The sequence below is a fragment of the Periplaneta americana genome, chromosome 17, assembly GCF_040183065.1.
Source record: "Periplaneta americana isolate PAMFEO1 chromosome 17, P.americana_PAMFEO1_priV1, whole genome shotgun sequence".
In the NCBI taxonomy this organism is placed as follows: domain Eukaryota; kingdom Metazoa; phylum Arthropoda; class Insecta; order Blattodea; family Blattidae; genus Periplaneta; species Periplaneta americana.
The window spans coordinates 93,021,102-93,045,858 of record NC_091133.1 but is presented as its reverse complement, the minus strand read 5'-3'; the positions used below and the strand labels follow the sequence as shown (position 1 = coordinate 93,045,858).

The window sequence follows — 24,757 nt, the reverse complement described above, 5'->3', positions numbered from 1 at the left end:
TTTCTACTCTCACAATAAAATCAACCTCACACAGATCTCAGGAATTTCTAGCCATGCCCACTTCCTTGAGAGCAATTAAAGTAATTGTATAGTGCATGCCTTGATCTGACTTCACACTTCATCACTGCCTATATAGTTGACCCATTATGTGTAAGTATAAGTTCCAGAAGGAGTAATGCAGTCCCTACTGTTAAGTCTTCAGTCCCAGAGAGACCACAAAGATGGCTTAGGCAGCCCTCTAATAGTAATCAGTTATTACATACTATCTTCAGATGCCTGTAGATTTCGCCAACTGAGCGTCCTTTGACTGGAACCGTGACTCCTCCCATATGCTAGTGGGTCTCACCAACTCAGTCTTCCTGGCTGGCACCAGTGTGTGGTTGTAAGCAGAGAGAACCATTAATCTGGCTATCCACTAATATCTATCATCACTAAATGTCGTACACGACCCTGTAAACTTATTTTTGATATTATGAAGTAATATGAAATGAGATGGGTAAAGTGAAGTGGAGAGTGTTAGTGGAATAAAATTAATTGTAATGTTGAGGGAGGGAAACGGAAGAACTCTGCAAGAAATCCTCTTTCTTCATTCATGTCAAGATCGGAGCTTTATATGTTGTATGTCATTTGAGCTGAAAACAGATCAAGTGAGAAAACAGATGTATGTGAAAAAAGCATTAGTTATATAGAATTTCTAAAGAAATATGTATTTGTACGTTCTTACAGTCTTGTATTTTTACCATTCAGATAACTTCCAGCAGGAAATTGCGAACTGAATTATACAATTAAATTGCATTGCCATTATTGTAGAATCAGGTCATATTTCGAAGTTTCTGCACTTACTGTTCTTTTACACAGTAGACCTATATATTATTATTATTATTTCTGAAATTCCTATAATGGGAAAAATGGACATGTTGTACGGGATTGGTGATATTAAATTGAGAATATTCTCCTCTTCTAATATTTTGGATTATTCTATTGCGAGATGAAGAAAGATGCTGCCTTGCAGTACGAGCCCGAATCTTGTAGTAGAGACGGAATGTAAAGAAGTAGAAGATTTCAACTGCTCCAATTAAACTGAAGCCAATGAATAAGCTGAGCAAACCACCAAGAGAGCCTAGAAAAAATAATGATATCAAATTTATAACTGTGATTTATTCCGTATAAATTGGTAATTTAAAACTACAACATAAAATTTAAATTGCCTTTTAAGTGTAAATATAATTGAGTGTGATCCCAAAACGCGAAAGTTCATTTTTATGAAAGGGCAGGGTTAGTTTTTGTATCCATCAGTCAAAGGAGTGAGCGAGTTTTCAAGTGACATACATAATAACACAAACTTTCAGACAAGGATTGGCGTTGTTTCGGAAGAAAACGTGCTTAAAATATGATGATAGAGGGCTCAAACATAATCATATAGAGAGAAATAGAGTGTGTGTGTGTGTGTGTGTGTGTGTGTGTGTTCGCGTGTGCGTGTGTGTACGTGTGCGCGCGCGCTGAGCGCGTTTTGGAACCACAATCTTCATTATTATAGACTGAATTGTATAAAAAGATACACGAATTAATTTCAAAGGAAATTGATAATTCTCTTTAATAAAATGCAGGGTACTGAATATTTTTATCACCTTCAAAATGCCATTTAATTTTTTCGCACTTGTCTAGAAACACAGTCCGAACACTTCGCTGCCACAGAAGTGTGCTGAGTGAATTTTTTTCGAAAAGGGGCACCTGTTACAAATTTGCTTATGTTTGAATTTTAAAACTTATGTAGTTAAAGTATGATGAATTAAACTTACTTTTGCTTTTATTCTATTCTATTAAAATAAATTATTGTTTCTAATTCATTATTAATACTGTATAGGTCTAAATAAGACCGTGCACCCCCCTCTTGGGAAGAAATTAGCGAGTTTTTTTCCTGCCCCCCCCCCCCTTTTGTCGGACCCGAAAGCTTACACTGTAGCCTGAGGTGCTTACCACTCTTCTGTGAATGAAAGTACAGCACGCCGTATCGTGAATTTAACCCGAGTTATGGTATGGATGACGTTGTTATGTGAATTAATAATGGCGAAATGAGTCCGAGGTCCAACGTCGAAAGTTACCGGTACCCAGCAATTCTGCTTCATTTGGTTGAGGAAAAATACCGGAAAAACCCAAACCAGGTAACTTGTTCCAACCAGGATTTGAACCCGAGCCTGCTCATTTCATATTCAGACTTGTAAACCGATACTCCATAGCGGTGCACTCATCAGTTTTAAAATCTGATGAATTTAAAAACGGGTTCCGTCGAGCAACGATAAAATCCTGCTGAGTTCAACCACAGTCACGAAGCTTGAGTTGTAAGGGTGTTAGGAACAATAGACTGTGCCGGTATTATTTCGCATTATCTGTAATGAGGCGATATTAGCGATCTTAGTGGTTAGCAACTATCTATGGATGCATATTTACTACGTATTGAGCTTCGTGACTGTATATACTAGAATGTGTTTCAACGATGAATTTAAAAACGTGCCCATACATGTGAAAATGTATAATTTCTTTGGTGTTCAGAAAACTTAAGATATCGTCATTTAATAGTGAAAAAAATTAAGAGTGTTAAAGTTAAATTTTATTCTAAGCCATCTCAAATGTCTCCAGCCATGACAAATACAGGTAAGAAATGTCTAGTTGCGGTAGTACGGTACCATTATCAAAGCGGTACAGACTTATTTACTCATTTATTTATACACTTTATGCTATCAAAATAATTAACAATGTCAATTGTTGTTTATGTAACATTTTAGTCTTTTCATAAAAATAATTTGGTTAGTTTTTATTTATGTCAATATCTCATTACCTAACCTTAGCATTCTAGAAAGTGTGGGCAAGAAACACTTTCTTGAAATGGAGGGAAGGGGGAAAACATCCCATCTTTACTGTACAAATTGTATATTCCGATTACATTTAGGTTACATACTACATTTCAAAGAGCCGTAGCTACGTAGTAGAAGTATTACAATATATTTTAAGAACTTTGAAACAATTTTAAACATTATTCTGAAGAATAGCAGGTGTACGGTATAGGTTAGATACAATTAATATTATAATTATGCCGTTACATTGCGAGACAAAAAGAACCAAATGCAGATATAACATCATAAGTTACCGGTAACAACACTGAAGTAAACTAACTTTGTCACAGACCTCGGACTATCACTTGGGTGTGTCACAAAATATAATCTACTTGTAACTATTTCTCATGTTTATTTGCTAAATTCGTTGTTCTTTTATTTTATAACTACTGAAATCCTAATCGGCTGTTGTTTTTCCTCTGAAGAATATTTCGAAGTCGTTTGTCTAGGAATAGTTATTGGGAATACATTGTAAGAAAAGTAAGGAGAACTCTTTATGTTTTGACTCAAAGAAATAGGCCTAAGCGAGCTATCTTTACTAATCTTCGCTTCTTTATCGTCTCCTCTGGCTCAAGGCTCGACACGGTAGGGTCGGAACAGCTGTTTTGTTACCTGTATATTAGAGTCTAGCGGAATAACGTTAATAAAAATTACATGAATTTAATTTAATATTCGTACAAGATAGTATATGCATTTTCAGTCGGTAGGTCTTTTTACACGAAAATATTACAATTGTATGTGTTTACTTTACATGCACATGAGTGGTATAGGATATTGAAATGAGAGTCAATATTTTTTAACGTAGGATGTATCTTTCCACGCACGGAGTATGAACACTCGTTCCGGGATCTGTGACGAAGCAAACAGTGACAGATTTTCAAATGCTTATTATAAACAACACTGAGCCACAGTCGAATGTTGATATTATTAGTAGGCCTAGTTACACGATGAACCAATGTATAGGCCTACTTGTTTTTTTGAAAGATGGGACATGACAGTTAAGCGGCCGAGCTTGGAACTACAGTGCTATGTTGCCAATATGCAGTACCATGCTGCCAGCTGATGGAAGCTAGTAATTGACGTTAAGATGGCTGACGTTAAAACATTCATTGACAAAACATTAATTGACGCGAAGGTAAGAAAATAATACAGAAATTGACAGAGAATCAAAGACAAAATGTACCAATGATAACATTGTGTGCACAATAAATGTCGCCAAGAGAGCTATTAAGCACTCGCCACGTAGGAAAACGGTAAGTTTGGCAACTCAACCGTTGTTACCATAGCAACAGGCCTACCACGCTGTGTGACATTCAGTTGTTATTCCGATCGCAAAACTCCTGTCATGTCCCATCTTTAAAAAAAACAACTATAGTCTAACTTGTATGACCACGCCCAACGACGCTATCTCCCCTTGCTACAGACATGAGGCGCCGAAGTTGCGTATGAAAAAGCCGTCCCGCGCGGCCTCTTTCAGTAATTTCTCGGCATGGAGATCTGCGCGATCACTCGTTTCGTTTCTAATCGCGATGAATAAACTTTGCGTCTTTAAATAAAAGACCACCAGCTTAGCTTCGTAGCGAAGGCAGTGTCTAGTGACCTACAGCCTAAAGAAGGGATGATTGATTGATTTACTGATTGATTAATTGATTTCATCGGAGCTGGATCTGGGATGATCCTTGTACGTAGGCCGTGTACAACCTCCCAGACGTAGATGAAATGAGGGGAAAATGGAGAATGTTGGTGGAATTAAAAAGGAAAACCTATGCAACGTCTGTCTTGTCGACTACAAACTCCACCCAGACCTGACCGGATATCGAAACCGGGCCGTCTGAATAGAGTGGATGGAAGACCAGCGCATTATAAAAATATATCTCTGCATATTATGTCTCGTAGACTCCATGTTGAAAATAATTCGTGGGTGCGCGGACAAAATGGGAAAAGTCCCCTTTCAACCAAAATTGAGTTAAGTCAACATTTCGATAGAGAAATGTGTGAAGAACATTGTGTAGAATGCGCTAAGTCATAACACTGAAATTGAAGATGAAAGAGAATTATGCGTATGGAGTTAAAATTGTTTCTGCGATCTTGCATATTTCGTCAAAGTGTTTTTTTTTTTTTTTTTTTTTGCAATTATTTCAGACTTAGTTTTGGTGACAATCCCCTTTTGTCGGCGCATCTACGAATTACATTGCAGGGGGAAAAAACGTAGATAACCCTCAAATTACGAAATACGTATTTTAAGGCAAAAAAGTAAGAATATGGAAGAAACGTAAAATCTGGCAAGCCTAGACTGATATGATAATGTCATAAATGACTGCCGACCAAAAGTAAAATTAAGCGCAAAGTAACTTAATTTTTAGAATAGTATGTAAACTGATTTTATTCGCACCAAGTAAACCTTTCCAGCTGTATAGCACATCTCTTCGATATCTTGTTACCAAAAAGTTACTGAAGAATACATTGAAGACACTGTCGTTTGCTTCGATGAAATCTGCACTGCTGTAACAGAAAATAAATAAATTACAGGCTTGAAACTAATTAATCAATTGCGTACATGTCGCCATTTAACTCAAAAACTAGAAAACTATTCACAGTTTATATTGCAATTATACATCAGTGATGAAATAGGAATTGCAAGAGAAACAGACGTACTTTGAAAGACACTGCTTTACGGCTGATTTGTCTCTCACAAAATCTCCCAAGGCTTGAACTCCGGTCCCTTTGGTGAGGTGCCGTTGACTGATAGAACTACGGCCGGGCTTGCTTGCACATTAATGTAGTGTGATTGAGTGCAACATTTTCTCTAGAAGACTACCAATATTCGTTACAGCCGAAATGAATTGAGATTTATTATTCTAGCCAGAAGAATTCGATTGGCATTTAGCCTACTTGTGTCGTTCTTGCTCTTAGCGCCGCCTATGATTTCACGGAAAAACAGAAACTGTTAGTCAGTGATTAGATGTTGGTAAATCTGTTACATTTGAATATTAAAGACACGTCCGTTGATCGTTGATTTGAATAGATCGGATAGCAGAGGAAATGTGTTATAAATGATTTTCAGTTTAATGTTCAATCAAACTGTATGTCAAACCAAAAACCCTATGTAATATGCATATCGTGGTAATGGTATGGAATGACGTGTTCAAACCAATCATAGCTGCTTGTCCTACAATTTTTATCACCTCCCTAGTATTTGTTTCTCTGTTTGCCAACATTGTACTTTCAATAATTGTAACTTTTAAAATGATTCATGTTTATTTCATCATCCTTAATTAAAACTTTTCTATCATTTATCTTGTTTATATTATTTAGGTTATGTTATAGCTCCTGCTGTATTATGGATAGTCACGTATCAGAGATTGTTTAATATGTATTGATAATTGAAGTAGAATGCAACTGTTTTAATAAAAATGAAACTGAATCAACAAACCCTTCTTGAGTAGTAATCGTCCATAGAGTTCAATGAAGACTGTATAGTTGGCACAACTGGTAATAAGAGACAGCTCATCATCAAGGTCCGTCGATAGCAGCAAACTAACTAACTAACTAACTAACTAACTAACTAACTAACTAACTAACTAACTAACTAACTAACTAACTAACTAACTAACTAACTAACTAACAACTGGGTCATTCCATACAAAATTTTAAGAATATGCCAGCGATGTCATGAATTTTTTTGGGCTTTTAATATAATAATGTTATTATGAAAATAAATTAAACTGCCAACTATGACCGCCATATCTTTAATATTTTAGTCATACGGATAACTGAAAAATGGGTGGCAGTTACATGTTATTCATCATTTAAAATATTCTAGACACCATATATGAAGTGTCAGCGAAACTAAACAGACGTCATTGTAAACCTGAATAACCATATTTTAATACCCTAAAGACTAATCCGAATAATATTAAGGCATGCTCATAAAAACACCCCATTGAATAAAAGAAATAGTTTTATATTCGAATGCACCAAATTAAATTCATGCGAATTTCATTCGTATTAAAGAAAATCTTATTCCTAATCCATCTCCCAAATTTCATGACTTGTTCCATTTAATTCCTCTTGTAATAATGCTATTTTATCAGCGTCTTCACGTTTTCTTGGCTGTATGTCGTTGGGTGGCATTGAATCTGTAGTATAGATAAAATTTTCTCCTGTAGTATTAATCGACAGTTCATTTTATGACGTTATGCGCAGAGCGAACTGATTCCGTACGACGCATTATCCTATCTTGCAGTGTTAGTATCATGGCTAAAATACAATAATTAAAGACAATCATGGACGATGAAAAGGCCAGTGAAGAATTTTGAATTTAACACATTATCTCGATGCGGAAGCACTTCCGGACATTACTTTATTAATAAAAAATGTTTATTTACATGCTCTATCATATCTGAAAATTATGAATAGCTATTCTGAAACGCCCTGTATACTGTGCCTTATTAGCAAAGACTACATTTCTTGTATCGAAAGTACATATAGGCCTATGTAGCTATCAGTGGATAAAATAGCCAAAGAAATATCAAGCAAATATCTAAGGCTTTGTGAAATCTCAGTACTAGATTATCTTCATGAAAACAATAATTTCAAGTATTCTAATATTTATACATACAAGAAATTGTCTCTGTTGCTGATTGTCATTGTAGAAATGATTCCTTCTGAAGATTCAATTGGGTAGTAATAATTTATACAATCTGGAAAGCAGTTGCAAGGGTATTCGATGATGACGTGAGTATTCTTCTGAAAATCTTTTTGGCCCGGATTCATTATTTCAAGACTTCCTGAAAATTTAAAATTAAAATATGCATTTGCTTTCAGATAGTAAGTATTATATTAATCATTCCAGTATTTTCACTTTATAAGTTTATATTGTTAATTATTGGTTCGGTACTTTTAAACATTAAGGCATGTAGAGTAATTCTATCTTCTGTCACCACTATTCAGTACTCACTTTTATTTTTCGCCAGACATGGAACATCTGTTAAATTACAAATTCTGTAACCACCTGTAAGGAAAATAAACCAGTTTCAATTATATTTCTTTATATTTAATCTTGCTGTAATTCAAATTAAAACATATTTTTTCCACTCCCACTACCGTAAGTAGGCCTATGCTGTTATTACCTCGGTTTTAGGGAAGTATCGATTTTATCCACTTTAATTATGTAATGTTCAATTTACATCACTAATAAAAATATTGTAAAGACATTCATTACGCAGCTAGTTAGGTAATGATTCTCTATAACCTAACAGGTTGCGTAATGTGAACCACACATTAAATTAAATAGAATGGAATTGATTCTATTAGAAACATTAACAATATGTTCATAATTTGTTATATTAATTCCTGCAGTTGCTAAATATTTTACAGACGACTTGAACTTTTATAAATTTATAACCATAAGCAGTACCATTATTAGGATAGTAAAATGGAGTACAGCCACATATTTGTATGGTATAGTTCTCACGACACTCAGTTATACAGTTGTTATAGGAATAGCTCTTCATCTTGCGCAATTCCACCTCGTCTGGAAAGAGACAACCCCGCAATCCTCTGTTCTTTATCGGGATGTCACGAACTTCCGGTGTCGAATATGTTACCCAGGGTGGAATAGAGAAGAATAGATCGGATCTCAGAGGTACAAACTTCTTCACTGTGTTCACATCAGGGTAATCATACGGGTCATGTACGAGAACCTGTTGGAGGGAAAAAGAATTAAATAGTTCTACAAGAAAGAAATTGTAGTATAATTAGTTTATTATAAAATATTAGAAACTTAGTTGAGGGGTAAAGGGAAAAAATGGGGACTCATAACCGAGGGCTCAGCGGGCCGCGTGTGGGCAGCTGCGCTGTGCACTGCCGCTTCCTACGTCCGTTAATGTGGAAAGATAAAATGTATGCAACGTATAATGAGCCAAACCAGTAGAGGAAGAGACCAAAAGGAAGATGATATGTTGTTGTTAGTCAGCTGTCTGAAGACTTGTTTGTACCTCATAAGTGACACACTAAGGCAGGGCCGGGCATGAGAGCGGCTCCATTTAGTCGGCCAGAGCTGCTCTCGCTCCGCAAGGCAAGCCAGAGCAGAACGCTCACGCAGTGGCGGACTCACATTACAGCTACCTTCCCTGCATTAATATAACAAGAGCCACGGTTGTTCTATTCATTCAGTCTTTCAGTACATAATAGTTTATAAGGATATTACATCAATCCATTGTACAGTACAGACTTTATAATACCCTTATTAATTTATTGAAATAAACTTCGCTCTATGCACACACACAACTCATTAGGCTTATTTACATATCCCATACGCACTGTGTTTCAACAATTACATAATGGTAGGCTATTAATAATATAAATATATGTAGCAAAGGATTACAATAATATAATATAATATAATATAATATAATATAATATAATATAATATAATATAATATAATATAATATAATATAATATAATATAATATAATATAATATGTGAATCCAGCAATCCATATAGAGTGTTAGTTGGGAGGCAGGAGGGAAAAAGACCTCTGGGGAGGCAGAGACGTAGATGGGAGGATAATATTAAAATGGATTTGAGGGAGATGGAATATGATGATAGGAAGTGGATTAATCTTGCACAGGATAGGGACCGATGGCGGGCTTATGTGAGGGCGGCAATGAACCTTCGGGTCACTTAAAAGCCATTTGTAAGTATAATATAATATAATATAATATAATATAATATAATATAATATAATATAATATAATATGTAACTTTATACAATATGATATAGTATGATATATATGATATGATACATGATATGTTATGATATGATGTGATATGATATGATATATGATATGATATGGTATATCATAAATTGTAATATACTATACTACTGTATGATGTAACATAATACTTGTATAATTTAAAATTATATATTACTAAATGTAGACCTATAATAACTTATAATGCAATATAAATATCAAATAGATACTCTAATGTACCTGAGAAACGTTTTCTTTAAGATGTTGTTATTAAACAAAATCATAGACGTAATACTACCGACTGTGACCCACATTTTCAATGCCTCAATTATGACTTCGACTTGCCCACAGCAATGGTAACTCGCTTTTGTCCACCCAATTCCCAAGACCAAAACACCGACATCTTATAACGACTACAGACCTATCAGCATCCTACCTGCCCTATCCAAAGCATTGGAACGCATTGTACACAAGCAACTGACAGAATACTTAAACAAATACAAACTTCTCGACTCTTATCAATCAGGTTTCAGGGCCGGACATAACACAAGTACAGCATTACTTAAAATCACGGAAGACCTACGCGAGGCCCGGGACGAACGTAAATTGTCAATAATGACTTTACTTGACTTCAGCAAAGCCTTCGATTCTGTAGACATTGACTTGTTAATATGTAAACTCAGAAGACTACACCTAGAAGAGCACGTTGTCCTGTTGTATGAGCGGAAGCTCCATCTTCAATGTTCGCAATCATACTGGAGAGTCAACCACTGCATTGACACTGAATGACGTACAGTATGCATACGTCACAGCGCTCGAAAGAATCGCTATTTAAAGCACGCAGCGCTCATTTCTGAGAATCACGTAATGTGCCCAGCCCTACACTAAGGCATCACTCATGAGGCAACTAAACCAGCAGATAATGGGTAGGTTGGCCAGTTCCTTTCCCCTTCCATTGCATACATCGCTGACTAGTAACATATTACATTAGAAAGGTGATATGTTGAACAAAAATTTTGCTGTAACTTATTTTTATCCGATCTGTATATTCAATTAAATAATATTTCCACCTACTTTTACTCCAAATGACGCTAAATTCATCGCATAATATTCATCGGTATTGCTTCGTACTACTACCGAAAGCCCCATTCTGTATCCGCTTGTTGCTGCCTTCCGAGGTATATCTTGGTCTTGATCCATCTTGGCCCTATAAAACAATACATCAGTTAAGTTTAATACGGAGATAAAAAGCCATATTTCTTTAGACAACACAAGAAAATAAGAGAGCCGTTGTTGTTCTGACGCGAATACGTCTTTAAAATCAGACCGACACATGTGATACCAGGACGGAAACGGTGATGTATCCTTTGCATGGTAGTCAATTCTGACACTATAATCACAGTCTAGTACTCTAGTATATACAGTCACGAAGCTTAAGTTGTGAGGGTACTAGAACAATAGATTGTGCCGGTACTATTTCGCATTGTCTGTAATGAGGCGATAGTAGCGATCGTGGTGGTTGGCAACTATCTATGGATGCATATTCACTATGTATTGAGCTTCTTGACTGTATATACTAGACTGTGCTATAACTTCATGACTAATAAATACTAATTAGATTCCTGTGTTTATTACCTAAAGCCTCCTAGCAACTTGCAATAGTGTACTGTAGATACTATGTACGGAGTATAGCGCAACGTACATACTTAGGGTCTGCTGTTTAGTGAACCATGCTAAAACAAAAGAAAGCTAGAGTGTTCAAATAGGAGAATTTGGTAACGAGCATTTCATTAGGAAAACGTATTTTATCAATACGAAGGAACATTTTTTTTCTTTTGAAACACTTAAAATGTTAACAGTCACTCGTTGTAAAGTATAAAGATTCATAAAGCAAGTAGTCAGTGTAAGTAATTTCGTTTTTATTGTGATTTATTGTATTATTGTAACTTCCACCGTTTATTTATGTATTTATTTATAAATGTGTGCACATAGGCTGTGTCCAGTTACAATGTTCGCCTGTAAAACAAGTAGGCCTATTCATAATTAATTTTCGCAATTTGGCATTGGAGACAGTAATACATGGAGACAAAGACAACCTACAAACATTTTTCTAAATGAAGAGAAATTTAAACATCAGAGCCGAAATATATTATATATATTTCAATATTAACTCATTTTTAATTGTGAATATTCAAATTTCAAATCTTTCAATAAATTATCATATTATTTATTTGTAAATTAATTTCGGCTTTGATAAAATCTGTTTATTAATTTTTAAAAGTGCAATTTAAATATTCGAATCTCTTTAAATAGGCGAAAAATAATGAGCATTGGCTTTTATGTTTTGGGTGAAAAATATATTGTGAAACAAAAAAGTAGGCCTATGTAGAATCTAGATGCGTTTTACTTACTGTAAGAATAATCTTCTGTTGTCCATAAGATGGCTTTAAATAAATATTTTGTATGTTATTAAATACACGTGACGGTATATTTTGTACGTGAGTAGTATTCTCATTGTTCATGCCTCTACTGCCCTATAGAAAAAAAGCAGATGTAACGCACGAAACGGAGAGGGGAAACGAGTCAGAGCCCTCCTTTGCAAGCGAAGTTAGTATGATCCATGTGCATCTAACTTGTACTCAAAGTAACCAAACGCAGGACTCTACTAATAACATGATTGAAATAAATGTGATCTACTTCGATCGGGTATATGACTACGATGCAAGCATGACCTTGATTTGAGGTCACGCATGTGCGAAGCGCGGATGGGGCCCGCCGCAACTGGCGGTCATTTTGTGCGTGGGCGAAAATTTCCGGACAGTATATCTCGAAACTCCATGTGCTAGCGCGCTTATTGGTTTGTGCCAAAGGAAAAATCTCGTCTAGATCTGTCGGATTAAGCTAGACGTATTCACGTAAAATCCACGACTGTATCCCCGACACAGTCACACCCCCATTTTTTTTTATTTCAAAATGCTTCTTTCATTTGTTCATTGAAAATGTATTAATAAAAATATAAAAAAAGAAATTATGGACTTTTTACGCATTACAGCTAAAGTGCTGTATGTGTTCACATCCAGAGGTGTCATTTAGGGGGCGAGATTAGAAAAATTATAAAAAAATGCTTAGTATTGTCCTAGATCATATACACCGTGTTCCGCTTATAAGTATAATAAAAGAAATAGTTATAATTTCATAACAATGCATGCAAATGGGTTAAGATTGGTACCATTGTAAAGAGGAAATTGGGAAGTTTTAATCCATTGTTGTTACTTATTTTTAGAAGACTCACGCATGCGCAGATCATTAAATAAGAGAATTCGTATCGTATCTTTAGTCAGTCAGCATGTGGACGCCACAGCAGAAAGCCTTTTGTGTGCTGTCATTAGCAGAACATAGATCCATAATTCGTGTACAGCGCTTGTTTCGCCGTCAGTACAATCTTAGACCGAGGGAAGCTGTACCGACGTACGTCTCAATAATGAAATGGGATAGGCAGCTCAGAGAAACAGGAAGTTTGTTGTCTAATGCAGGTAAACATTCCAAGCGTAAAGTGTCTGACGAAAATGTCGAACGCATTCGCGAGGCATTTCAGAGAAGCCCGCGGAAATCCATTCGACAGGCTAGTGTGCAGTTGAACATCCCACCAACAACAGTGCATACAGTGCTCCATAAAAGATTGCGTTTGCGAGCGTACAAGCTGCAACTTCATCAGATGATTACGCCGAATGATAAACTGGAACGAAAACGCTTTGCAGAAACAATGTTGGATAAAGTGGACGATGACGACACATTTCTAACTCGAGTCTGTTTCTCAGATGAGGCAACCTTCCACGTCAGTGGAAAAGTAAACCGACACAATTGTCGCATCTGGGGGTCGGAAAATCCAAGTGTCGTAATTGAACACCAACGGGATTCCCCTAAATGGAATGTTTGGTGTGGGATCATGCGTGACAGAATCATTGGTCCCTATTTCTTTGCTGAAAAGACAGTCACTGCAAACACGTACCTGGATATGTTGCAACTGTATGCTGTGCCACAACTCCCAGATGGAGCAATTTTCCAGCAAGATGGGGCTCCACCACACTTTGCCAACATGGTTCGCACATTCTTAGACGAACAATTCCCTGCAAGATGGATCGGAAGAGGATCACCGTACATCACATGGCCTGCCAGATCACCAGATCTAACACCACCTGATTTTTTCCTGTGGGGGTTTGTTAAGGACCAGGTCTACAGGACGCCAGTACGTGATTTGGCAGACTTACAAGAAAGAATTTATGCTGCTGTCAACAATGTTACACCACAGATGCTTCATAACACTTGGGTCGAGGTTGAATACCGGTTGGATATTTCCCGTGCCACCAATGGAAGCCATGTTGAGGTTTATGGAACATAAGGTAACAAAAATTCCCAGTTTTCATTCTTTGTAGCAGTTGGTTTCAACTATATACTTGTATTAATTCAGAAGTTATAGCTATTTCTTTTGTTATACTTATAAGCGGAACACTCTGTATACCCAGATAGCTCGGCCTTATAGGTTTTGATGGTAACAACTTTTGTCAGGTTTACTGTGCTGCCATCTAGTTATTACATAAGGAGTCACGTCATAATTCCCATTTGAATTGCATTAGCTACTGTACTGCCATCTCGTATTCGTTTACGGCGAACGGGTGGCGATCCTAGCGGTTGTTCTCTTCAAAATGCTGCCGATTTTAACATAGGGATGAGGTATCTGTTACACATTATGATCTAGGGTATTACTAAAGAAAAAATGTGAATACAGTACTTTTAGTATCAAAATATTCCACTTTCATAAACGTTTAGGAAATAAAAATGAGCTAGTTAATGACTTTTCTCAAATGAAACCAAGGCATTACCCTTTACTACATTACTGTTCGTTGTCTATTGTAAATAAAAGTACATTTTTTTTAGTTAATTGAAATTAAATGTCTTTATCAGTAAAGCTGTGTGGTTTATTTATTTGCATCTTCGTCATATTAACAGCAAGTGTATGTAAATTACGTGTCGTATAAGTAGGATAATGGATTTAGGAAAGGAAGATCTTGTGCAGATGAGTATTTTTTAATGAAATTATTACTAGAAAAACATAAAGAATTTAATGTAGAAACTCATATCGCTTTGGTAGATTTTAAAAAAGCTTTTGACAGAGTAAATAGATCTCAGTGTTAACTAATGATGGTGTTCCACAACAATATATTAAAATATTTATAATAATAGAAAAGAAATGTAATTTCGATTAAATTAGATAGAAAATTGCCCGAATGAAAAGAAATTAATACCGGTATTAGACAAGGATGTGAGTTTTCACCAGTGCTTTTCACCATTTGTATGAATAGGATAACAAAAGAATGAAAGAAAACACAGCATGGTTAAATAGAAACCTGAAACTGCATTCAGTACTCTTTGCAGACGATTTATCCCTTCTGCTACTCTTAGGAGACGACCTTCAGAGTTCCATTTATAATTTAAAATAAATAGCAAGTAAATATAATATGAAAATATCAACAGACAAAACAAAAATTATAGAATTTTGTGTAAAAGAATCAGTACTGAGTAAAATTTATGTGTATAAGAAGATAGTTGAGAGAATAAATAATGTTCTTACCTCGGATATAACCTTTCTTTTCTGGAAGAAAAGGACATAGTAGAGAAAATCATTAGATACATTGAAACAACAGCCATTATTATTAATAGAGTTATGAGACCATCCCTTGTTCAAAAGCACATTAGAATACACCTGCACAACACCAGTACATTATGGCAGTGAGGCATGGACGTTAAAGAAAAATCATAAGAGCAGAATAACGGCCTTTAAATTTCGATTCATACGCAAAACAGCAGGAAATACGATGTAGGGTCTGGAAAGGAATATTGAAATTTTAAATGAACCCAAACCTGAGTAGGTTCTATAATACATCCACCAGTACCAACAAAATTGGATTAAATTGAATTATGGTTTATTTAACGACGCTCGCAACTGCAGAGGTTATATCAGCGTCGCCAGTGTGTCGAAATTTTTGTCCCGCAGGAGTTCTTTTCACATGCCAGTAAATCTACTGACATGAGCCTGTCGCATTTAAACACACTTAAATGTCATCGACCTCGGCCGGGATCGAACCCGCAACCTCGAGCATACAAGGCCAGCGCTATACTAAGTACGCTACCGATGCCGACACACACACCCACAAATTTGGAAATTCCATCTTCAAAGAATGAGTTTACATAGGATCCCCAAAGCTGTTTATATCTACAGTATACATCAAGAGGAAAAAGATCCATAGATAGAGCTGCAAAAGTTTGGTGTGAAAATTTTATGTAGAATTGGAACAGGTCTTATGGCCTGAAACGTGATAGGAAGATGATGATAAGCTAGTGGGATAAGAAGTTAAAAATAGATAGCTAGGTAGACAGATATACAGGGAGATAGATAGGTAGGTAGATCGTTAGGTGAGTAGATGAACGGATGGACAGACGGACAGACAGATAAATAGAGGCGGGACGGACGGACAGATAGTCATATAGATTAATAGATAAATAAATGACTAAAAATATGTAAATGAGAGAAATAAATAAATAAATAAATAAATAAATAAATAAATGAATGGATAAATAAATAAATAAATAAATAAATAAATAAATAAATAAATAAATAAATAAATAAATAAATAAATAAACTGTGTCAGCCTATTTTTGACTTAAAATAATAATAAATACTTGAGAAATGGGGGAAAAATGAATTTAAAAAATATGTTCAGTGCATCTGATATCGTTTTTTTTTTCTTTTTTTTTTTTTTTGGTGAAGTTACTCTAGCGGTCAAGTTTACTCCAGTTTATGTTATGGAAAATAGTTCATTTCAGTGGAAAAAGAGATTGAGTATGCCACGCGATATAGCCTATTCTTCCCTGAAAAATCTTGTCCCCCCTCACAAGCAAAAACTGAAATGACGCTCCTGATCATATCTAACGTAAGCAGTGACTATATACTCAATACTAGGGGCCATATTCATAGACATTTTTAGCGCGGGCTTCCGGTGGATGATCAGCGAACTAACGTTTTTCGTATTCATAAACCAGTGTTAGCGACATGATTGATATTAATCCTGTACAAGTAATCAGTCGATAGCCGGAGTAGTTTAGCACGCTCGTAGCGCGGGCTAGCGAAATGTCTATGCATAGCACCCTAAGGCTCTACTCAAGACTATGAAAAGGAGCGGACGGTGCGTTTATTTATTTATTTATTTATTTACTCGTATTTATTTATTTAACCTGGTAGAGATAAGGCCATTAGGCCTTCTCTTCTCCTCTACCAGGGGATTACAACTACAATATTAAGAATACAATTACAATACTTCGTATCACCGATTAATCGATTAAGGGCATCCGGTTAAGCGATCAAAATGTTCAGTCGATCGACTGCTACAATTTAACATAAGCATAGGCCTACTATATAGCTACTGTCTATTCATTCTTTACTGATGCGAGTGAAATACGATACGATGTACGTAAGTGGTATGTGTTATTACCTTTATTTAATTATTTATTTATTATTCTATTCCCGAAATAGTGTTATTACATAATGTCACGCGAAGTTTTAATTTCTTTTGGATAAATTCGTTCACTCTTCGCTCTCGTAAATTTACTGACAAAATAGAAACTTCTTGTGATATTACCTATGATAACATCTTAGATTTTACGTCTTGTTACAACAAAAAGGAAAAAGAAGTGTTCATTTCAAGGATGTCGGCAGTGATTAAAAACACAATTGCAATTAGAGAGTAATTATAAAACGTGATGCAGACCATAACCCGATCAACTGTACTTAATTGATTAGTATCCCAATCACATGAAGGGGAGATTAATAAAACAACATTAATAACCAGACAAAAGTCAAAGGGTACAGCAATCGAAGCGGAAAGTTACTTTGTAACCGCCATATTAAAACAAGCCGCTCTCATCCATCTTATAGAGGTTGTTGGACTGTAGGCTACCTTTAACGTCATTATGAAACGACTGTCTAAAAATATATTTGTTTTATTGGTTATCAGAAAAATTGGTCTCTAAGAGAGGTGGCCCCTTAATAGAGATGTTTTCCAAAGAGGTTTCACTGTATCTCTAATCATCCCAATACTTGCATATGCATAGGAATTTATCGCACATACTTTAAAAACTATAAAAATAATAGAAACAAACGAAATGAGTAGTTATATCGTGAAAAATGATAAAGAAATTAAAGTCCGATTTATTAGTAATGAACATTTAAAAACTGACTGAAATACAAAGCTTGAGGAAATAGCTAATATTATCACAGTCTACTATATACAGTAACGAAGCTTGGGATGATTTTTTGCCAACGAGTTGCATTTCTCGCGATAGTTGCTAGCCGCTTGGAGCGCTGTGAGTACTAGGAACAATAGACAGTGTCACTGCCATCGTGATCTAATACAGGCTGTAAGGCAGGCCATGTGACTCGCTTAACTCGATCATGAAGGGCGGCGTTTCAACCATATAAATTAATTGGAATGCATAAAGAGTAACATATATTTCTCTAAAATGTAGCGTAATTGTATTAATAAAATTTAAAACAATGATTAGGGGACACTTCAGACATAATTCCTTGCGAGTTAAGGTGTAATATTATTTTTGGTGTGAAAATTACGTTGTTCGTATGTGTAATACCTGCCTTTATTTCGATTACATATTGCGAAATTCTTGTACATTCATTTATGCACGATTCAATAATTTTCAGTTGCACCACACGAATATTTAGATATGTTGAAATTATAGGTTATGTTTACTGTATCAGTTGCCTCTTTCTGTCTAATTTTAGTGGTCTCCAATGCCCTGTCACTACATATGTATGTTATGTCATATGGATATTATAGGTTATGTTTACTATATTTAACTTATATTCCTATATTCGCAATTATACATTATAATTAAACATAATGGCATGTATGACACCCGTCACATTCTATTTGTCTGTATTTTAATACTACAATTGAGTACTGAATTATTGTACGTATTTATCTACTACCTAAGAGACGAAGTAACACAATCGTACGTACACTAATTTCATAGGAGTGGTATGGTAAATTTTCTGTCTACAATTAAGGAAGATAGATGTGCTAAATTAAAATCACAATATAAATTCGTTTTTATTAAACCTCAAAATAGCTTCCATTCTAAACTTGAAATGTTGACGCGAACAGATTATGTTAACATGTAAAATTCTCTTCTCATTAAAATAACACAGTTTTGTAATTATTTCTACAACATATTATGCAACAAGAAGTAAACGGAACTTATGGACAAATTACACTAAATAAAGCTTAGCAATGATAAGCAATAAAGTTATAATACAATATTTCACTGAGCTCCATACACTGAACTAGAAAACCCGAACAAACATTACGGCCTGATCTAGATCGAAAAAGCATTGACTGTGCCGTATTTCGCATTTTTGTGAAAAGCTATGTAAACTGTGAAATGTTCGTTATCGGTTGTAATAACTGTAAATGGCTAAAATACAATAATTTGAATAATAATAATATGGGACAAGGAGACGTTTGTAGTACTATAAATTGTAAGAAAAATAGGTTAGAGTTATAATATATATTTTATGAAAATAATATATAAACCTAATGTATTTCATATTTCAATAGTGGAAGGAAGGTGTTAATTTTTTCAAACGAACACGATATCGAAAGTACAATACATTTTATCGTCTGCTAGGGAAAAAGTCTGTGATGAGGCGATAGTAGCGATCCTGGTGGTAGGCAACTATCTATGGATGCATATTTCAACTGTCTATGTTTGCATATTTAGTAAGTATTAAGCTTCGTGACTGTATATAGTAGACTGTGATATTATGTAAACCGACTACAGTGGAATAGCCAACTCTCAAGAATGTCACAGAATTGTATGTCAGAAGAGCCAGGGATAATAGGCCCTATATCAATTTGGGGGGAAAGATTATTTAACTAGGTACTCACTTGAGAACCTCGTCTCTGATTCCGACGTAATTGAACGAGCAGCAGTAACCTTCGTACGTCTTGTGTAGTCTGAACAGTTTGATGCATGCGACTTCGCGTCCCTTCCAACTACATTTAATCAGCAACTTCTCACATTGTGGCGCCACCTGCAATATAAAGTCCTATATTATTAGCTAAAAAATAAATCTTAAACAGATTTTTTTAAATGTTAGTGATAATAATGAACATTATTGAAAAAAACCACAAGTTTTGACGTGAAACATGCAAAATATATATGTTAAATTGGCCGAAATTTACTGAGAGAACACCTATTGCTAAAAGTGATTTTTTTAAAACACCGGTAATCCTATATTATGAAATAGGTACACAAAAGTGCGACTAAATAGAACTAAAATTTCCTCAATTGACGGCACAATTCTAAATGTTGGAATTTAATGCTTTAATTTCGTGATCTATTTAAAGAAAAAGAAGTCTATGAGTTACATTAAATCTGATTTTTATAAGTTCACCAGTTGCTTTAAAGAACAATATGACTTCTATTATACGGGTTGATTCACTAGTAGTAACCCCCACTTACGAAGCTTATTTCTGAAGTTATTCTGAGAGAAAAATATCATATAAACATGTGTCCTAATCCCAATATTTTCAGATCACTCGATTTTTAGCAACTTGATTCTTTACAGCTCAGTTTTGCATCGTAATGTACAGTCTTGAAGAGCTTACAAGGGTGGCGTGATTTGTAACAATTTTTTTTTGTCAAAAGTGCATGAGAAATATATTATTTCGTAGTTAAAAACTGAAAAAAAAAGTCTGTACGAAGTAACTTTAGAGTGCTATACAATTAAATAAATGATACTTCTGAACAGTTCATTCTCTATTTGAAATATTCTTTTACCCTTAAAACTGAAGAACAAAAGTATTTTACAAACAACTTCAAATTAGTGGGTAACTCTGAAAATATTCAGAATAGGACGCATGTTTATATGAATTTTTTTTTTTTGCAGTACTTCAATCAAGGTCCGTGGACGGTCGGTCGCTATCGCGATAGCGATAGCGACCGACCGTCCACGGACCTTGCTTCAATGTGAAGCAATAAAAATGATTCAGATACTGTACTTGTAATATTTCGTATTCAGTTGGAATAATTTTTAATTCATTTTGTTAAGTGAAGTTTGAATTGTTTAAATAAAGTTCAGTACATTTCAAATGCAGTGATTTCTTTCGTATAATTAATGTACCATTTATTAACACTGCCTTTTGCATATGAATTTTACATGCATTGTAGCATACATAGAACACAGTGGTTTTCATTACAACCCTACAGCAGTTATTTGTAATATTTCAACATAGTCTACTTATCTAGGTTGTCAACTCTGAATTCAGTAAAATCAACTTTCAATCGTGGCGATCTTTTGTTGTAATGACTAGAAAACGCACTGTCGTGCATTATATTAAACAAATTCTTGTCTTATACTGAGAAAAGGTATTAAAGTTAACATTTTAAAAGGTCCGGAAAAATGCATATCATGTCAAAGATGTCCTCGAACTCGTAGGGTACCGGTACAGTTTAAGAGCCGCTGAAGTAAATTATGGGCTATTCAAGAACTAATTTAATAGGCATACTATGACTTTGAAAACTGCATTGAAGCAAAGTAGCCTACGAGTTCGTCTGGATGCTGTTTAATAATTTAACTTCCCAACTATTAATATATATAGTTCATTAGTTCTCACAGATGTAATCGTAATTTAGCATCATACTTTTTTCAAACAGTATCAAAGAAAAATAATCTTTGCTTATATAATATCGCTACTCACAATTTCACATTGTGATATGACACTGATATTTTCATTTAATTGTATATGTGTTACCTTAATGTTCCAATTAAAGGGGGGAAATTCGGGGTATTCCTCTCCCCATTTGTATTTTTTCCCATCTTTTACATTACTGTGTTCATTCCTAACCTGTGACAGAAAATTCCCCTCGTTGAATATATTATGTTTTAATATTATTAGTGCCACACCGGCCTGAATAGCAATATTTTTCCTGAAATTGCATTTCCGAAAACATTTATTTTCTGTGCGATGATCAAAACATTTTCACTTATAGAGTGAACTTATAAATAGAGCTTATTCTGAATGTCGTTTCTATATATCACCTGGATTTTAACATTACAAAAAGTTACCCTTTAATATAAAAACAATATATTGACACATTTTAGACTGTGTCTTTAATATACACATTTGTTTTCATAAACATACGTTGCTATTATTGTTTTCATAATACGAATTTATAGTTCATTTGTGAATTGTCTAGTACCTGTTTAATAAGAGGGTTAGGCTAGAAAGAGTTATCATGGTAGCAGAAACTGAAAATAACATGTCAGGTATCACAGTAATTAAAATGGAGTTTGCAGTAATAACAACAGTAATAATACATAACTATATAACAATAAGCTTTAATAAATAATTTAAAAAAATCAGTAAGTTACCTCAAAGATAAATTTCGCCCCTCTACATTTCTATTAATTTTTCTCCAGACGTAAATATTGTTTATTGAATACTATTTCCAATATGCTTTGGATCTGCACGTTCAATTTCGAATTGGCAACTGAAATGGATGAAAAAAAAAGAATTATGTTACTCATCTTTTTCATGACTTCTTCCACGGTGATGTTATTGTCGTCCAGAATCGATTGCAAGCGCAGGAATTTGGTCTCCTTTTGCTCGCTGGGCTCCAGTAACTCCAAAAGATACTTCATGTCGCTGAACGCTTGATCATGCGTTACTCCTTCGGGCAGTATTCTGCAATGCCGGAAGTAGGACTTCGATTAGGCTACAATTTTTAAAAAGAAAATTATTGTCTTCTTGGTATATCTTCTTATATGACCATACTTAAACGATGCATACCACTTGATGATGTAGGCCTATGAACATTAGTGGAATAAGAATCTACAGGAGGTTGAGCTCGAACCTGAATTCGAAACGAGCTTAGACTGACTAGAGTCGACGGCAATTGGGAAGGCGGTCGTCTGCTAGCGTTTGCGTCGAGAGAGACAGATAGAGCAAGGCAGCGTATAACGTTGCCACATCGTACTTCACGCGCGTGCAATACAAATAGCGCAGGAGAGAATTTAAATTCTCAAAAGACAATAATGACCTTAGCCGTTGATTACTGTAAGCATGGCACCAAATAAACCCTCTTTCCTTCACTAACAATATTCTTTGCACGGTTCTCAATCCCACACCACATGTTTTTACAGTCGCTCCTTGCGCGTTGGCAACTTGCAACTAGCACCATGATGGCCGTCAGCGTTCTGCTCGTCAACGTTTTAAAAATAATTATACACCTTAAACATCATTTCCCACGTCTGCCTTTGTAGTACTTGTCTTTTTATAGCCTCTCCTTCCATTTATTTATCTTACACAAACACACACACGCGCACGCACACACAGAATATGTTACTTTTACTTATTCAATGTATTGAAACATTCACATGCGAACAAACGAACTCGGAAAGCAATTGTTACAGACTGATTCAGATTGGTTCTATTGTACAAGCTTGTGACGTCACATATCAGAAATGCTAAGGCGCATATACTGGGTGTTCAGTTCAAAATGTGTCTTGGCTCGCTGTATGCCGTCATGTGGCTAGCTGATGAGCCTAGAGAATTCAATCTTCCTATACTTCCGCAGCTCAGGTGTATAATCTAAGAGGCAGAGAAGTTGGCTAGCAAGTACGGCGTTCATTCTGAAGAGTACGTGCCGATACGTACAGTAACGCCGGTAGTGGCAGGAATGTGAACTGTTTGGAAATACGTACTGTCGGGATATGGGGAGAGGGTTAAGACGATTACTTACGTATTTGTTGACATTAACTTCGACGGTCAACATGAACACGGAGCATTTGATTTGTGTTGTGGAATGTTACCGTACGCAACCGATGATGACAAATACCCTGCGTACGACTTGCCGGCGCAAAACACAGTTCGAAAGAGGTTATGGTAGCACACAGACCGTACAGACCGCCATCTGTTGCTACGACGTTCAAGTTATACCGTACACGTTCTCAAGTTCAGATTGAAGAACGCCTTAAATAATAGGCAACTTCTCTAACATATCAGCTGAAACCCGCTTCAAATCGGTGACCCAACAACAGTGACGTCATGACACACTTTGAAATGAACACCCAGTAGCAGACGACCGACCGTCTTCCCAAATGCCTCCGACTCTACCTGGTTGGCAAATAGTTACTCGGATTTCTCTCGCCAAATAACATCTCTCAGTGATTCCACCAATATATTATTTAAAATATTCAGTTTGTATATTTAAAATATAAGCCTACAGTTTGTACCGAAATGAGCAAATGCTCGTGTTTGGGGCAGTTCCAGTTACATAAAATAATACTAGACTTTTTTAAATGATGTAATTAAAATTGTTATAAAATAAACTGAAAAAACTCTAGCCTAAAAAAAATTACGAAGAAAAAGTTAAATAATGAACAATTTAAATTTAAGGAAATTTAATATTTAATTCTCTTACTGAAAATGTTATTATTAAGGTTACTTAATTCTGGATTCATTTTAATAAACTGTAATGTTGGTTCATAATGTTATGAATAATGAATTTGTCCAGATTTTGTATTTGATCATCGTCGTTAAGTAACAATTAAAGTGACAGAGGATTCACAGAATCCTGATGATTCAGTATATGTATTTGTTTTATATGTTATTGTTATTTTTATCAATAGATATATGGATTATTTTTACTGTATTTTATGCATGAACGCTGCTGTAGACTGGCCTTTGTCCATCATAAATTAAGCTACTCCTTGCACATAAATAATAAACTCTTTCCTTTTCAGTTTTGTAAAAGTAAAGAAAAAGTTTTCATCATATTTTATACAGGGACATCATTTTATTTTTACTAACATTTCTAATATTAACCTGGCTATACCTTTCGATTAAAGGTTGAGAACCGTTTGCTACCCCTTCCACGACAAAAGTTCGATGATATGGCGTAATATAGAAACAAATCACTTTACTAGGTATAGGAGGGGAGAAAAGTAGTTCATCCATTTACGTAAACTAGGT

At 35.2% G+C, this 24,757-nt stretch overlaps 1 protein-coding gene across 1 annotated transcript in view; it reads right to left on the bottom strand.

The window, feature by feature from the left end:
• Positions 1-722: 722 nt before the first annotated feature.
• The window catches only part of LOC138692757 (sodium channel protein Nach-like), a 43,417-nt gene continuing 19,382 nt past the window's right edge, over positions 723-24,757 (bottom strand). Inside the window, exons 4-12 of the mRNA XM_069815951.1 lie at positions 22,308-22,468; positions 20,562-20,569; positions 19,667-19,812; positions 10,725-10,857; positions 8,311-8,596; positions 7,852-7,905; positions 7,513-7,681; positions 5,284-5,393; positions 723-1,120 (exon numbers count right to left, since the gene is read on the bottom strand). Of these exons, the coding sequence (XP_069672052.1) occupies positions 864-1,120; positions 5,284-5,393; positions 7,513-7,681; positions 7,852-7,905; positions 8,311-8,596; positions 10,725-10,857; positions 19,667-19,812; positions 20,562-20,569; positions 22,308-22,468 (1,324 nt within the window). The 3' untranslated portion in view covers positions 723-863. The remainder of the gene's footprint in view (positions 1,121-5,283; positions 5,394-7,512; positions 7,682-7,851; positions 7,906-8,310; positions 8,597-10,724; positions 10,858-19,666; positions 19,813-20,561; positions 20,570-22,307; positions 22,469-24,757) is intronic.